The sequence below is a fragment of the Barbus barbus genome, assembly GCF_936440315.1.
Source record: "Barbus barbus genome assembly, chromosome: 45".
Lineage (NCBI taxonomy): Eukaryota > Metazoa > Chordata > Actinopteri > Cypriniformes > Cyprinidae > Barbus > Barbus barbus.
Window position 1 is genome coordinate 3,287,589 of NC_136723.1, and position 17,802 is coordinate 3,305,390.

The 17,802-nt window shown below is 36.7% G+C and overlaps 1 protein-coding gene across 1 annotated transcript; it reads left to right on the top strand.

Moving 5' to 3' along the window:
• Positions 1-1,444: 1,444 nt before the first annotated feature.
• On the top strand, positions 1,445-17,300 carry LOC306864183 (uncharacterized protein). The gene is made up of 13 exons (XM_079407960.1): positions 1,445-1,561; positions 2,099-2,191; positions 4,069-6,282; positions 8,701-8,868; positions 9,065-9,235; positions 9,322-9,423; positions 10,480-10,590; positions 11,700-11,878; positions 11,966-12,123; positions 14,004-14,046; positions 14,228-14,414; positions 15,115-15,250; positions 15,714-17,300. The coding sequence occupies exons 2-13, from the start codon at positions 2,134-2,136 to the stop codon at positions 15,811-15,813; spliced, it is 3,627 nt and encodes a 1,208-aa protein (XP_079264086.1). The 5' UTR covers positions 1,445-1,561; positions 2,099-2,133; the 3' UTR covers positions 15,814-17,300.
• Positions 17,301-17,802: the final 502 nt, after the last annotated feature.

Genomic DNA, 17,802 nt, shown 5'->3' on the forward strand with positions numbered 1-17,802 from the left:
CTCCAACGTGTTTGATAGCTAGTCTGGAGTGAGCTATATTTAGAGTTCAAAAGAGGAAATATGCTTTAAGTTATAAAAATGAGCAGCAGATAGTATTCAGTTTACAGCACTATTCTGTTCATATCTATTTCTGTTATGGTTTTGTGCTGACAAAACCAATCCAATCAGCCTTTGCTGGTATCATGATGTATATATCAGCTCAGTCAACTCAGGCTCTGATCCTTAAAGGGACAGTTCACCCCAAAAATCTACATTTATTTATTTAAAGCTGCAGTCTGTAAACTTTTGGCGCTCTAGCGCCAAATAGTTAATAAACAGAATTGCGTGCGTGTTGCGCAAGAACATTGTAGCCGGAGCTACTTCTCTTTGTTCATGTCTTTGAGGTACTGGGCTACTCCGCAGCGGTACCTACCCGAACCAGTCTAAAATAGTCAGAATATAAACACTTATTATAGGTGTAACTTAGTAATTCAGGACAAGCCAAAAACACGGTTTGGAAAATGGACTCATGGTGTACTCGCTTATTACATAAAGTTGGTACATTTTGAACACAAAAAAAGTTACGGACTGCAGCTTTAATAAAAAAATAAATAATGAATAACAACAACGAGTAGCCCTGATATTTTGAAGTCAATGCAGACTGAATGTATAGTTTAATGATGTTCAGTATTGTGACTATAGAATAATTTGCATTTTATTTATTCTTTTTTTATTATTTGTTATCTTATTCCATGTATGCATACTGTAGGTCTTTTGGGGAAGATGGGGGTTGCGAATGTAGAAAGAAGATTTAAGTTTAAGCAGAATTAAGTTATTGAAAAATTGAAGCATTTTCACTCGTGTGTCATAGAGGATTCTGGGTGCCACTTTAAAAAATTAATAATTCAAAACCGTCCAATTATTCCTCGTTTAAAATGTTGTTCGATATAACAAATATATACTGAATAAATATAATTAATAAAACAAAGCTTGGCTTCCAGACCAAGGGCTATAATAACACATACGCTTCTCACAGCAGTGATTATGTTATTACAAAGTTGTTGTGGTCCAGAGAGAACCTTGCTACATTGTGACCATGTTATATGCTCTCAATTTATATAGTTGAATAATCTGGCGAAAAGAGATGTTAGGTGCTTTTATAAATGCAAAAAAAGGGAGTTTTAGATATGTCTATTTATTTGTCCATTTGAAATGTGAATTATTTAGTTTTATTTTACAGAATATAATAAATATATTTAAAATACATAAGTTATTAATTGATTCGCTCATTTTATTTTTAAGTTGCACTTATTCCTCCACAAACAATAAATAACTAAATACATTTCCTTACAAAAGACAAACTGTTATTGGCTACCTTACAAAAGGGTGTTTCATGCACTGACACAGGGCTGGGTCTGAGGAGGATTAGTTCATTTAAGCTCCTTCTGGGCTTTATGTCAAGAATAGAACAATAAGAAGTGGAGCAGTGCCCTGATATCAGCTGCTGTTGATGCAAATACCGGCTTTACATCATTACTTCTCTAAAGGAACCTCTGTGGAAACGTGCACTGACTGCCTTAAGGTATGAATGTACATTTATCCATATAGTTCTATATAATGCGTCTCTTATAGTTAGTGATTGTCGTAGGACTTTGCTGACTCTTGCAAAATTTAGCAAGGCAGACATACACATTTGTCATGTTTTGTCTTCCATTAAAATAATAATATATTTTTTGGAATATCAAACCAATACAATTAAATGAGAAAGTTCTTGAATCACGAACTAATGTTTCATTTATGGAGTGATTTTTGTTGTTTGTTGACCGACAGCATTTATGCACACAGCTTTTATGATTATATTGAGAGACCCTATGAAATATTTGGACTTTTAATGTATGAGGTCATTTGAAATAACAGTGAACGATACTTTACAGCATTTATTCATCTAGATTCATGTTCATTTCTACAATAATAAAACATTTTCATTTTCAACATTTCAGCTTGTATGAATGACCATTAGTTTGAATTGATTCATTAATTGATAAGGTTATGAATGAACAAGATCATTTATAAACAAACAACACAGAAGATGGAATTGCCCCATGTTTCTATGTTTTAGTGTACAGGGCTGTAGATGTCAGGTCATCCAGCAGAATGAGTCGGAGGAAGAGGAGGAACAGTCGCAGGAGGCGGAGCTCCAGCAGCAGTAAACGTGAGTGCTGATCTATATGTGGCTCCGGGGCCATGTGTGGAGCGTAATCCTCTAAACACTGTCTGAGTCACGCTTAGCCCCACGCCTGCAGCACAGCCCAGACACGGGTGCCCGATTAGGACTCACAGCACTCGCAATCACACAAAAATCTGCTTTGAGAGCTCTAAAATGACAATAAAAATTTACCAAATTATATTTGTAACTACAGAATGTAGAATGTAGCAGTTGACTATGTGTATAATATAATTATGATACTGTATAACAGAAATCATAATGGCCAAAAAAAGCATTCGGATACTAAGCCACACATAAAAAATCATTGCATTTGGTAACAAAATATCAAACTTAGAGGCATTTACAAATGATTGATACTAGAGCTCTTTACAATAACATCCAGACGTCGAGACAAGTGTGGCTTAAGTGTCCGAATACTACTTGAGGCTATACTGTATCCACCTTGTTTAGGAACACGGACGTAAACGGTTATCTTTAAATGTGTGAGACTTCTGATTTATTGGCTGCTAAAAGTAAATAACTAGTAATAAAGTGCAGGTAAAACTATTTGTGCTACAAACCAGTGTGTTTGATTATAATAATAAAATTAAATAATATGATAACAAATACCAGTTTGAAATATTAAGCAGATTTATACATCATCTCATAAAGAATAAATAAGCTTTCCATTGATGTATGGTTTATTAGGACAATATTTGGCTGAGATACAACTTTTTGAAAATCTGAGGGTGAGAAAAATAATTAAAAATATTGAGGAAATCGCCTTTAAAGTTGTCCAAATGCAGTTCTTAGCAATGCATATTACTAATAAAAAATAAAGTTTTGATATATTTACAGTAGGAAATTTACAAAATATCTTCATGGAACATGATCTTTACTTAATATCCTAATCATTTTTAGCATAAAAGAAAAATGTATAATTTTGACCCATGCAATGTATTTTTGGCTATTGCTACAAATATACTCCAGCGACTTAAGACTGGTTTTGTGTTCCAGGGTCACATATTGGTATAAAATTAGAAAAAGAAAGAAAATTACCGTAATTTGATTCGTTGTTATTAACCTGAAAAGCATTAAACATTATATTGCGTCAAGTTTTCCCAAACTGGGACAGCAGAGGGTTCATGAGTTTAATAAAAGCAACAGTCAAACGAAAACGCTTACTAAAAATAACTCTTTTTTTTCTTTTTTTTTGTTTACCTGCATGTCGTGTGACTGTTAACCAATGTCAGAGAACCATGAACATGCAAATGTGTTACTTACGCATTTTAATGCGTTTGAAAGACAGAAGTTTTCCGAAGCATAGTAATACATGGTTAAAACAACCACTGAGTGATATTTCAGATAAACATTAATGTGTTCATGATGCAATGTTGAAATACTAAGAAAACATTTCTTAAAATTTAAAGGATTTCTGTGAATCCAGAGGTCAAATGCTGTGTGGTCTTTCAATTTTCTGTGTAATTATAGCCATCTGACTAGTGACTGGTCTTTGTGTGAATGTCTACAAACCTGGAAATCTTTCTGAGTATATATAAGCAGTAGGTTATTTTACAAAAGAACATTTAAAAGATGAAAAATCAATCATTTATGAATAATTTATTGCTACTGTGTGAATATGTATTCATGTAATCAACAAAAAGTAACTGTATCTGATTATGAATAATTAAAAAATGTAATGTAATCTAATTACAAGTACTTAATTTTTGGAATATTCTTGATAGGTTAAGCAACTTTATGATTGCTAAAATGAAGCTTTTTTGGGGTTTTCCTTCAAACATAAACAAGTATTCTGTTACAAATAAGACTGAAGAAAGATATGAACAATGCAATGCATCTAAATCTCTTTTCTTTTTGTACAGGATGCATCTCTCCATATAATTTTCAAAGACACACTATGGTGGACACTGTGGAAGCTGCAGAGAAGGGAGAAACTGACTCTTTCTGTAAAGAGCATGAACTATCAGTGTCTGAAGACGAGAAGGAGACGGAGACTACAACCACAGAGAAAGAAAACACATCTGGGAGTAGCCAAGATTTCTTTCTGAACAAAGAGAAAAACGACAGACAAAAGCCAAACTCAGAACCAGTAGACAGAGGTCCAGGGTTAAAAATCACACATTCTGTGACCATCGATAAATCTGGACTGTCTTCTCCAAGAGTTGTGTTCGAACAGTGCCATGAAGCAACGGTTAGCAGTGTGATAGCAGTCACAATCACTGAGGTCAAGTGCATGAGCCCAAATGTGAAGCTTGAGATCAATGAAGTCGTGACTTCTGATGATTCAAATATCAAGGCAACCTTTATCATTCAAAACCACAGAGACCAAAGAGAAGAAACTCATTTTAGAACTGAAAAACATCAAAAAAACACCCACGTCTATTCATGGAACCAACATGGAGCAGATTACAAACAAAACATCAGTGAGAATATCAGCTACAAGATTAGCATTGCAGAGCTGAATTCGGAGCCATCACATGCTTCCAAGAGTCAGAGTTCATGGGACGATCCCGAAGAAATGGCTTGCCGTAAAAGCTGCTGTAAAAACAACTACCGTTGGGGAAACACAGGTGGCCAGACGGACACAGATTTCACACTGGTTGATGGATCCTCCCGTTGTTCATCACCCTCTGATTTCTGGCAACATCCGAAACAGCGCTCACTGCCCAGCAGTCTCAGTAACGAGGCATTATGGGATATCCCTCCCCCTGATGAATTTGCTGATGGGAAGAGTAATGCACTGGATTTCCTTTCAGAAAATGTTGCATCTTGTCAGATCAGTCCCAGAGAAAGATTCGCTGACCCCAACAACACTAACTGCACGCAGACATCATCTGAGGTTACCTTGTGCAAAGAGTTCACGTGCCAGAATACACTGGACAACAGGACAAATGAGTCCTTGAGTCCTCAGGAGCGTTTGTTCACGAATCCCAAAGCTTCAATAAACAGATCTTCTTTCACTAAAAACTTCATCGACAATCATGAAAGGAAAACTCGCTTGCGCAACAACAGCATCGCCATCCTAGAAAGCAAAACTGATCCTGCAGGCTACATGGACATACCACCCAAAAGACGAAAGACGTATCCGGGAGTGACAAATCATATGAGTCAAGCCAGAGACAGCATTCCCTCATACAGAGAGTCGTTTTCCTCTGGCACACTGTCGTCGTATTTTATGCAGTCGCTTCCCTCTCAGGTAGAGAAGATGGGCAGATTTTACGCGGAAGACGAAAGACTACGTCCCCTTGGGAGCCGCAAATCTTCCAGCAGCAGCAGCTATAGACCAAGCTCCAGCTCCACAACAGGTCCCGACTCTTGTATTCACAAATTTAAAGCTTACAGCTCAACGAAGAACCCCTTCTATCCATCCAGGTCCGATGAGAGCCCAGAAGAAGTCTTCTTTAGAGGCGAACAATATCAGGGGCCAGCACAGCTGGATGAGATGGAGCAACCGATTTCTGGTTTGATGATCCTTGATGGTGCGCCTGAGCTGAATGAAGTCAATGAAAGTGGCTTTGACGAGGAGATGGTGGAGCTGGATGAGTCCATTTCTCCAGGTGACACCATGGAGAGACATCAAAGGGAGCTTCTTATTCATGTCATCCCACCTTCCCTGTGCAACTCTGAGGAACAAATCGATGAAGGATTACCCAACGGTGTCAAGCATTACACGTGTGATGGAGACAAAGCCAACGCTCCGAAGAAACGAAGAGGTTCGGTAATGACAATAATCACTGGGGACTGTGAGCAGAGATTTCTGCAGGGCAACCATGTCTTCCCTTTTGATGAGGAGCATCAGATAGATGCTTTGAGCCCTGTGAGTGAGTCTCCTAGTCCGTCTCCAATAGAGGACCTCGCCAGCATCAGAGAAGCGGTGGAGGAGCTCCAGGATTACTCACAAGCACAAAAAAGCACAACCTCTGCAAACAGTAAGCTAATCTTACATATGGGCACGTCCTCTCAACAGCCTGGAGAAGTGCAACCAAATGAACCCCTGGATAAAATAAGCACAGATGTCTATGGGACAAACAAACTTTATAAAAATGACTTGTCTGAACGGCAAAGTGCCTCAAAAAGTGAGTACTAAAATATTGTATGTTTTCATAAAAGTGGTTTTCACTGGTGGGTCACAACCTCCTTAAAACTCTGAATGCTGGAGAGACTGAAACTGAAAATATTTACCCTCTAACAGACTCGAACAGTTTCACTCTCTCTCTCGCTCATGTTTCAGTTATGATATTGTGGTTGTCTGATTACAGTTTATAGCTGCAGTCCATAACTTTTAATAAACAGAACTGCATGCGTCTTGTGGAAGAAGACTGTAGCCGGAGCTACTTCTCTCTGTTGATGTCTGACGAATTAAGTACTGGGCTACTCCACAGCAGTACCGACCCGAACCAGTCGAAAATAGTCCGAATATAAACACTTATTATAGGTGTACCGTAGCGATTCAAGAAAATGGATTCATGCTGTACTCGCTTAATATATACATTTTGTAAATTTTGAACACAAAAAAAGTTATGGACTGCAGCTTTAAATAAATAAGTTAAATTTTCAATGTTTACGTTAATATTAAGTGACCCATTTTAGAAACAATATTGTTGATATCAACTGTTTTTGCTCTGTTCTGCCCATGAAAAAGTCACAGTGGTATTTTAATGATTCGGCCTTTTTGAATGAATTGGTTGAGTCAATGATTCAAAGACCCATTCATAAAGTGACTTGCTTTGAATGAATTGTTTGAATGAGTCATATTGAATCATTGAATGAATGAATCAGTGACTCGCTAATTAAGACACTGGCTGCGTCCGAAATCGCATACTACTTGTGTAGGTACTACATTTGAATTCAAACGTACTTCTCGACCGTTAAAAAAGTACGTTCTATATAGTATGAATGAGGGTAGTATGAATAGAATTCGGACATACTACATCCGCCATGTTCATGAAGTCATCTCATCGATTTACAACGGTTAAACTTTCATAAGTCAGCCGTTTACTTTGATTATTTTAAACAAGTGCAATTTAACCACAATGACAACGATTTCCCTTGAGGTACTTGTACTTGAAAACAGCCGCGTCCCGCCATTTTTCGAATATGACGCCTCTCCCGTGGCCTCATGGGATAGTAAAGTGTCCATCGTATGCCTACTACAGAATTCGGGCGGAAGTAGTAGGTCATCCGGGTAATTCTCGCCTACTGTTTTTAGAATACTATGAATTCGGACATACTACTCGCCTCGCATACTGTTTTTCGCATACTATATAGTAGGGAAGTATGCGATTTCGGACGCAGCCAGTGACTTTCCGTTCAGTTTTAGTTCATATTTATAGTTTACGTTCATTTTAAAAATGGTTAGAAGAATTTACATCAAAGGAGACAAACACATTTAAAAACCAAAGTTTAGAGTCATTTAGAAACCAAAATGGTAATTTTAATAATTTTGCAGATTGTTTTACCAATGATTTCTGCACATTTTTGTTTACAGTTATTTTGTAGGATCATTAAATTTGGATCTGTGTTGTTGGATTACCAATCTGTGTCCTGAAGCTGAAAATGACTAAAAACAGTGGGTCTCATTCACTAAACATGCGTACGCACAAAGTTTTGCGTGCAATGTGCGTACGGACGTTTTCATGAATAAATCATGATTCATCAAAAACTTTCGTAGTAAAATTTATTCTAAATGTACGAAAAAATTCAAGAACAACTTATACCACACGTGCGCAATAATCATGCACGCCCGGGGCCTTATAAGCATGTATAAAGAACCCCACATATAATTAGATATGTTATGTACAGGGTGGGTGAAAAGTAACTAGACCTTAAAATTGATAATAAAGTATAGAGGTCCAATTATATATATAATAATATATATATATAATTAGGTCCAAACAACAAATCACCTGATCTATCCTTATATAAACGGTGATTATTGTTTCTCACCTTATGTTTGGAGGCATGGTGCACTTGGTACTGCTTGAAGACATTGCGGCGCGTGCTCGAAGGAGAGAGCGCGTCTTTAGAGAGCGCACAGCAGGGCCGGTGTTCTGACGATTTGTGCTACCCTGTCAGATTTTCCTACCTCCCATTAAAACAGTAGGTAGTACAATTCGACAACGAAAAATGCTACCTGTTACATTATGATTTATTAATGTCTACACCTACCACACCCTAAAAAAAAAAAAAAAAAAGGGAAAGCCCTTATATGGAGCTTGTGTGGTCGTGTATTATGCTAATCACTAACCTCGTGCACGCGGGCGCTCTTTTAGAAGACCCCAGATTCACAAACAGAAGAACGAGTTTAAGAACAAGCTCATGTGCGTACGCACGTGTTGTGAATTAGGCGGAAAGTTTTCGTGAGAAGTTCAAATGTGCGTATACGAAAAACATACACACTTATTAGTGAATGAGACCCAGTGTTTTGTTGGCTGTGGCTTTACAATGTTGATGCAATCAGGCCTATTGATTTTTGTGTGTTTTATCAATCATAGATTCATTAGAGGTCAAAGAACACCTCAGGCCTCCAACAGACTCCATTCATAAAGATTCAGAGGAGCATTCAGACCACTGGGCAAGGAGACGCAAGCTCTTCAAGGAGAGCAAACAGCGCAGTTCTGCAGGAGGAAGTTCTATTGCTAGTAATATCACAGAGGAATCAGGTATTCACTTACATATACGCTCAACATATGTGTCAATTGTCTGATTGGTTTCAAAGGAAGTATTGATTGAAACCTCAGATTTCTGGCATATATTTGGTAGAAAGTTATTGTGAAAATTACTATTGACTATCGAAATGTAGACTACAGTAGGTAGAATGCATTTTTATTTAAAACATTGTCTTGTTTTGTTATTAAGACACATTGAACTCTGAGGACACTCGTTCAGTGGATATGTCAATGCGGGATATTGAGGACAGAGGATTTTACACAGAAACCTTTCACTCAGTATCATGGATATACCATGGAGAAGAAGTTAACCAGAATGAAGGTGCACACCGTCTCAGCAGCTGTACTCGACCAGCAGCAAGTGGGTTCATGGCCATCTCGGATGAATATAGGCTAGAATTGGCTGTTTATGATTTGTTGTGTTTAAAGATGCATTATATGTTTCAGTTCGTGAGCGAACAGTGAAAATCAGCAAAGGCATGGGCGAGTATCCCTGGGGCTTCAGGATTCAGTTCTCCAAACCCATCGTGGTTACTGAGGTGGACACAAGTAAGTTATTATCAAGGATGCATATCTGGTGCATGTCAAAGTAAAAGAATGAGAAACTCAAGTTATTTTTTTTATAATTTTTTATAAAAATAATAGCTTACTTTTGTCATTTAGCAGATGCTTTTGTCCAAAGCGACTTACAAATAAGAAAAAGTAACTAAAACTAAAAGTTACAACTCTATACTATATACCCACATATTTAAGAAAATAAAGAGATTAAATAAAATTGACACATGCATATAACAACATTTCAATAATAAATATATAAATAAATAAATAGCTTGAAGGCATTGTATAAGGCCTGTTCACACCAAATAGAGAGAGGGAATAGGAGAAGCCCACAACACAACTATAATGATAACAACACAAAGGAACAATATCGTAGAAATCAGAATGTGTTTTCCAGCTGATGAAGGATAACAACATTCAAAGCCAATCAGAATCCATCCTGCTTTAAAGCGCTCAAGCTTACTACATAGTGGATATTTTAACACACGTACATTGTACTGCATGTTTTAAATACATCTTTAAAGTTTAAACATGTCTTTGTGCAATGACCTACACATAACTCAATAATGATTAAAAAAATATACTCGTCAATATATTCTGAAATACTGAATATGCATTTTAGTTAAATTATCTTTATTGTTAATAATCTTGGTGACCCTTAAATCACGTAGATTACAGTGTCAGCCAAATGCATAAAATAAAATGCACTAGATTTTCATGAGATTACTTTGCTAAAAGAGCTGTTATGGTTGTAGTACTAAAACTATGGCAAATTAGCCGCAAATTCATGACTAAAGAGTCAAAACACTTACAGTGCATTTAGTAACACTTACATTACAAACGGTCAGTAAATTCATATGAATATGTACGGTCTCATTTGTGTACACTCTTAAAAATAAAGGTGCTTAAAAGGTTCTTCACAGCGATGCCATAAAATAACTATTTTTGGTGTAAAGTAGTAAAGAGTGCGCTGTTCATGGGCCATGCTCCTCAGAAGTTGAGCGCTCAGATGGAGTCAGATAGAGCTGCTGGTGTGCTGTGTTTCAGATGGAGCAGCGGAGGAGGCAAGCCTGCAGGTTGGAGACTTTGTGCTGGCGGTAAACGGCACCGATGTCACTATGGTGCCACACTCAGAAGCGGCTGACCTCGCACGGCAAGGTAGGGTGGACACTCAGACAACATTATTACTGCATTTCTCACGGACAAGGTTTTGATATTTTGAGGTGATTTTAGATTGAGGTTTTCTCTGTAACCATTTACTGTATATTGACTGGTAGTTTCACATATAGTTGCAGTTTTGGGAAGTAACTTACATGTAACTAAACTATGTCATTTTATTACAAAATAAGGTTATTTTAAGGTGTCCTTGTTACAGTGTAATTATAAATGTAGGTACTGAGTAATTTTAATAAACAACATGCACTTACTATGTGGTTAGGGTTACTTGCATGTAATTATGCGTTATGTATTGTTATTATAATAGTAAGTACATGTAACTTGTGTAACTAAAACACCTTAAAATTAAGTGTTACCCAAAATAAATGTAATTGTAATCAGTTACGGTTACAGAGAATGTAATTGTATTAAATTACAGTTTCTTATGAAAATATTAATTATTACAGAGGGTTGCATCTGAATATATTCACACATGCACATACAGATTTAATTCATTTTTTTTCATAACTTGCAGGGACTACTATTTGACACCAATGTTTTAGGAATTTAGGACACAGAATAGATGCTTCTTCGATAACTTCGAGACGTTTATGTTTATGCTTTATATTTTTAAGATTAAAAGTTTTTTCCAAGCTATTGTTAGATGCCAGTGTTTCCTGTCATAGCCATGCAAGATTTGATTTGCAAAAACTGTATCATAGCTACTAAACTATATCTTGTTATGGTTTTAAATCTGTATTTAACCTCAGAATGGTTTTAAAGTAAGTCTGATTTTTTGGTGGCTGTGCTTTAAAATTAAATGATTATAATCTTAATTCAAGTGATGAAGGATTTTGAAAGTGACAGTAATCAGTGTTGAGTATTACTGTAAGGTTAACCCTGCCTGATTTACATGTTTGAAAATGATTAACAGTGGAAAACATTAGAAATTTAGGGAAGTAATTAAAAGTAATCAGTTACAATACAATAATATAAGTATAGCAATTAATTATCGTGGACTATCAATGAAGCCATACCAGTGCTATTGTACAACTTCATGAAATAATTTTGTGTCTAATTGTTTTTTGTGATTTCTGGTTCGAATAATAAAGGCCCAGACATTTTGACACTGACCATTGGCTCGGATATCGGTCGAATGCCGAACACTCCTCGACCGGCGTGCAGGGGTTACTTGCATAAGCGAACTCAGTCCAGTCTGCTGAAAGGCTGGAGAAAGAGGTGGTTTGTGCTCAGACACGACTGCTGCCTCTATTACTACAGAAACAAGCGTGTGAGTGCAGTTTTCTGTTCATCCTGACAGATGCACCTGTAAAATCTGAATGTGCAGTGCCATATAAACTTGGTTTCTCGTCGACAGGATGAAGGGAAGAGCCAAGCTCTGTCTGTGGTGAGTCTGGAAGGGGCGTTGGTGGAGGCCGACAGCAGTTTAGGAAAGCCGTTTGTGTTCAGATGCTGCCCTGTGTCCGGGAACCGAGTTTACTACCTGTGTGCCACATCAAACCAAGAGATGAAGAGGTGAGAACACGCAGTGCTTTTATAAACCGAGAGATTTATTGGAAGTAGTCAGACTATGTGACACTTCAGCTGTTTTCAAAATAGTTTGGCTCTTCAGTAACAAGCTGCAGTGATGGTGTAGCATAACAAAACACTGCACTATGATCAGCAATGTAAAGTCATTTTGGTAAATTGGTTAGTCTGCTAAACAAACACTGAATTAGATAACTGATTTATGGCTCCTTCACAGCTTTTACTGTTTTGATATTGAAATTTATAGTTAAATGGCTATTGTAACGGAGTGACAGAAGTGTGAGGCATGCAAATCCATCTGCAGAGCTTTATTAAAAGGCGTGGTCATGAAACAAGCATTGGTCGATTTTTTTGTATTTATTTATATAGCTCCTTTCATAATGCATGTCATTTCCTAGCAGCTTTAAAGAAATGTATGACTCAGTGTCTTGAATGTGATAACAGCCTTATAGTGTAATACTCTATGGCCCGGTTTCACAGACAGGGCTTATAGACTAAGCCAGGATTAGGCCATTGTTCAATTAGGACATTTAAGTCATTTTTATAAACGTACTTAGAAAAAAGCATTACTGGTGTGCATCTTGAGGCAAAACAAAGGCACTGTTGTATTTTAAGATCAGTCAGTGCAAATTTCTTTCAGTTGAAACAGCTCAGACTTAGACAAGGCTTAAGCCTAGTCCTAGACTAAAATCTGTGAAACCGGGGGTATAAATTCATCAAATAAATTAAACAAAAACTGCAGTCTTACCAGGATCAGAAATGAATAGGTGTGACCAAAAATGCACCCAAATTCAAGATGCAATGTTCAATCAGATCAGCTCACTTCCTGAATTCAGCTCTCATACAGATTCTCCCATCATAAAAGATGCAGGTGCGATGTAAACCAGAGATTCATTTCATAGTGTAAACTGATTCAGGGGTATAATGGGAGTATTTGCGAGAGTGCAGAACTCCGTGACCTCACGCTAGACTGAAGTCATGAACCGCTTCAACGTCCCTTGCTCATGTTTTGTATATCATTTATTCTTATTTTATATAACTTTTGTTTTCATGCCGAGAAGTTTTCATAAACGCTAATTAACAAAGATAGATTTAATGAGATAATCATAAAAATTGCTCTTACAAAAGGTTAAAGAAATGGCCCAAAGACAGTAATTAAAATTTGTGAGCTTATTACAGTTTTTTTTTCAACTGCTTACACACATTTTCAGAACTTTGCCTCTTTTTTTCAAAACTTTACACACAATTTAAGAATTGCACACACAAAATGCAAAATGCCTCACATCTCTTGCAAAATGAAGCACTGCATTCGAAATATCACAAACACATCTTAAAAGCAAACATTTGCTAACACCTTTACCATAATATTAATTCCTGTTAGAATTTTGTGTGTTACATAGAGAATTGTGTGTTGTGTTTTGCAAAAAGTGTTTTATGAAATTGAAAACTGAGTCAAAGGCTGAGAATTAGTGTCTGGTTTTGCAGATTTGGTGTGTGCTTCTGCTGTTTGAGTGTCAGCTTTCAGAAATTGTGTGACGAGTAAAGATTTTGTGTGTAAGCAGTTGAAAAAAAAACTGGCACAATCATCCTCCAGCATCACATAAAGTAGGGGTGGTACTTGAAGGTGGTCCCGAGAGAAAATACCTGTAAAGAATCAGGATTCGCAGTGTAGCTTGTCACATAAGTGTTTCAAAGTAGCTTCCCCAACACTGAAATGAATTAGGCTCATAGAGCCTTTCCCATGCAACAAGACTTAATGTTGCTGCTGTTTGCATCGTGCCATCCAGCTTGTTTCAGAGGGACTGCCAGTACTGTAAGGCAATCTGGTAAAAACAAATAACATGAGTTTGTAATTTTTTGTTTCTCAGGTGGCTGGAGGCTATGGGTAGAGCAGTTCATCCTATTACACAGGTAACTTCCTATTCATCTGTGCATGCATTATTTGCTGTGGCATCATTACACAAAATAGTGTATTTCGTTCCAAATTTCAACTCAGGATAAATTAATAAACTGAATCGCATTGGCTGAAAGCTAGTGACTAATGATGTTGTTGTAATGCTCATAATGCTAATGATGGTGCTTGTTGAGGCAGAATCACGTGTGGGTGGATGTGACTCGACACAACTCAAACCTGCCCCCTCTGGCAGTCAAGAACCCAGAATGCCTTGGGTTACTGCACCAGCTGGACAGGAGCAAGGACTCATGGGTGCAGCACTACTGTGTGTTGAAGGACGGATGCCTCTATTTCTACGCCAGCATTCGGTCAACCTGCGCAATAGGTACGTCTGTTACAGTGTATCTACTAGAACGCTTCACAATTATGATGATTATTATATTTGAGCTTTCCTGTAGCTCAAATAGTAGAGCATGGTGCTAGAAATGCCAAGATCATAGGTCCGATTCCCAGGGAAAGCAAGAGCTGATAAAAATGTAAAAAAAAAACTGTAACTTGAATGCAATGCAAGTCACTTTGGATAAAAACGTCTGCTAAATGCAAAAATGTAATGTAATGTAAATGTAATTACAGTTAACGGCAAGAAGAATGTTTGTGAAATGTAAACTGATATTTCCTACTGAGACACTACAACAAAAGATAGAAACAACTGATTAAAACCATTTTTTGGTGGTGAGAATACTAATGACCTAAGACTTTTTGCGCAGTAGTGAATGTGCCTGACCTCACAAATGCTCTACTGGATGAACAGGCAAAAAGTCCCACAGAAGCACTCCAAAATCTTGTGGAAAGCCTTCCCAGAAAAGTGGAAGTATTATAGCTGCAAAAGGAGGGACTAAGTGCATATGAATACAATGTCATTAAAGTACCTGCTGGTCAGGTGTCCCAATACTCTTTTCCAAATAGTGTATATATCAGACATATGGTATAGCTTTATTTATGTTCTTTCATGCAAATGTTCTTAGTTTTTCATTCTAGTATTGCTATGACAGCTAAAACAGTAGCTCTCATTTGTCTTGTTGCAGGAGGAATCTACCTGCATGGCTACACAGTGAGGGATCAGCCAGTGGGATCCAGAAGATCTGCTTTTGAGCTCAGACCTCCGTCTGAAGAGTTCAAAGTGTTCTACCTCTGTGCAGAGAATGCAAACGAGAACAAGCGGTAATTAGCTTGATATTGAATTATAAAAGCATTCAGTAGACTATATGCATTAAATCCACTTCATAATGCTAGTCAAGACTGCTTACACAAAAAACAGTAAAGATTTTGACAGTATTATTTTACAATTAAACTTTTCGAACAAGTGGGACTGTCAAAAGGGCTGAAAACTATTTTTTTTTAATTATCAGTCTACAAAACGACTCAATGAAAAAATATATTAAAGGAATAGTTGACCCAAAAATGAAATTTTGACATCATTTAAATCACCCCCATGTCATTCCAAACCATGAAAGCTTGATCTTGAAACACAATTTTGAATCTTTTGAAAATCCTGTTGCCCATGATATGGAAAAAAAAAGTATGCATTTTTGTATGCAAATCTTAATTTGTGACTGGAAGGCATTAGGCAGCACATGGGTGAAATGGTAGGAATTAACATCATCCTTTTCGCTTCTGTTTTCAGATGGATTAGTGCAATAAAATCATCTACAGCAAAATGGCTGCCACTGCATCAGGCAATTCAGGACTACATGAGTCGCCCATCCGAGGAAACAAGAATGTGAACAAAACTGATTAAAGGACAGCCTGGTGTTCAAACTCTTAAAATTAGATCTGTGAATATTGTGCACAATAACAAAAGTTACGAGTTTATCAGAAGACTTCAGGCTAGTTTAATCTTGGCAGGTTAGTAGGTTGGGTCTTGGTGGACTACAAGGGCATCACTTTGTCCTCAAAAGTTGATGATGGTGAAGCTCTTATGCCTAAATGACTCAAATGCATAGCCTTACAGATGCATGACGCCAAATTAGCATTGAGTACAATATCAGAAAGTTTAGCTGGACAGTGTTAAAACTTATGATCAAATCTTTACTGTTTTGAATGTTGAACTGATCTTGAGATTGGCTTGACATTGACGACAAATTGATAATTGATTATGAATACAAATAATAAAACAATTTAACAAATTGAAACTACAATGATCAAATCCTCTAGTGTAAACAGTCATGATGAAACCTAAAATAACTCTATATATAATATTCAAGTGCTTTTTTTTGACAATGCAGCAGCAGCAAGTGCATGAAGTCGTCATGGCAACCTGTGCAGTGACGATGACTGGAAGCATAGAAATATAAGTAGAAACCTCAGAGTTACATCAAACTCTTCTGTAATTCTCTGTCTTTCATTTGAAATGATGATTGTTTTAGTTCCACTTAACCGTTCAGATGTTGCATGTTTCTTTGCATTCAGAGGAGAGGTTAAGAAAGAAGGATGGCATGCATTTCTGTAAACCTGTTTGTGAATTCTTATGATGTTTTTCATTTTCAGCATTTGCTAATTATGTGAAGACACTGCCAGTGTTATTGTATATAACACATTTTCTCTAAGGCCAGTTCCTTCAAACCTTTAGTCCTCTTTAGATAGCATGCAGTGAAGAGATGCATCTTAATTCTTGTTTTAGCTCATTTATATATTTCATGGCAATATTATGACTTTTGCTATTCTTTGTATAACTAATGATGCATTTGTTTTTTTTATATTATGTATTAATATTTTTATTAGTATTGGGTTATCTTTCAGTTTACAGTTTGATAAGATTTTTTTTTTTTACAACCTAAGGGAGTATTTATACTTGGTCACTTCATTCATTTTAATTCATTTCATTCCATTCATCAACCAGATTCATTACACTTGGCTGAAATGCATTTCAGATTGAATTCACCTAATGACTGGATAGCTATTTGATCAGTAAAACACATGTAGTGACCAAGTGGAAATATCCTCTAATGATTTCCCTATAGACTTTGATGTGGTGTGTTCATTTAAGTGCTTGTATTGCATGTAAATAGCCAATGAAGCTTGCCAAAATACAGACTTGCATTATGTTCTAACCTCACAGAAGCTGTTCTTGTGCTATGAGTTTCATGATTACAGTTTTCTGAAATAGTCTGACTGGTCACGTGGTGTCACTGAGTGGTAAAATACACAATACTGTACAGTATATATATTTTTTTGTTAAGAACTTTTTATTAAATTTTCGTCCTGAAACAGCAGTAACAAAAAACAACTGTGCAAATTCAGAACCCACAATAAAATAATTTTCACATGGATTTCAGAAAAGATGACACAACATCAAACGCTGAATGATACAAACTTACAGTTTCCATACTAGATCCATGGACACGAGAAGTTGAGTTCCATCGAGACAATGTCCAACAAACACAGTCCAGGTTCATCTGTCCATTGTGTGAGGAGGACTCCAACGGTTGACAGGCAATTTTTTGCTGCTAACAGTAAACATCTTCACGGAAAAGGTGAAGTCACAAAAGTCATTCATGAAAAAATGGCACGGAGTCAAACATATCCCAGTACCCAACAAATATTACTGTAGCACCAACATTTGGCCCCATAGTCACATATTGACTAGATAGTATTTCTATTAAAAAAAATATATAATAAAATAAATATATATATAAAAAAGGGAGAGAGAAAGACTACAACTAGAAACATAAATAAAATATGTTTTTATATATATCTAGTAACTATGAATTAAG

Excerpts from the sequence above, each read along its gene's own strand:
- LOC306864183 (XM_079407960.1), top strand. The coding sequence starts at position 2,134 with ATGAGTCGGAGGAAGAGGAGGAACAGTCGCAGGAGGCGGAGCTCCAGC. Across the intron at positions 2,192-4,068 it reads GAGCTCCAGCAGCAGTAAAC|GATGCATCTCTCCATATAAT; the intron begins GTGAGTGCTGAT and ends CTTTTTGTACAG. Across the intron at positions 9,236-9,321 it reads CTGTACTCGACCAGCAGCAA|TTCGTGAGCGAACAGTGAAA; the intron begins GTGGGTTCATGG and ends TATATGTTTCAG.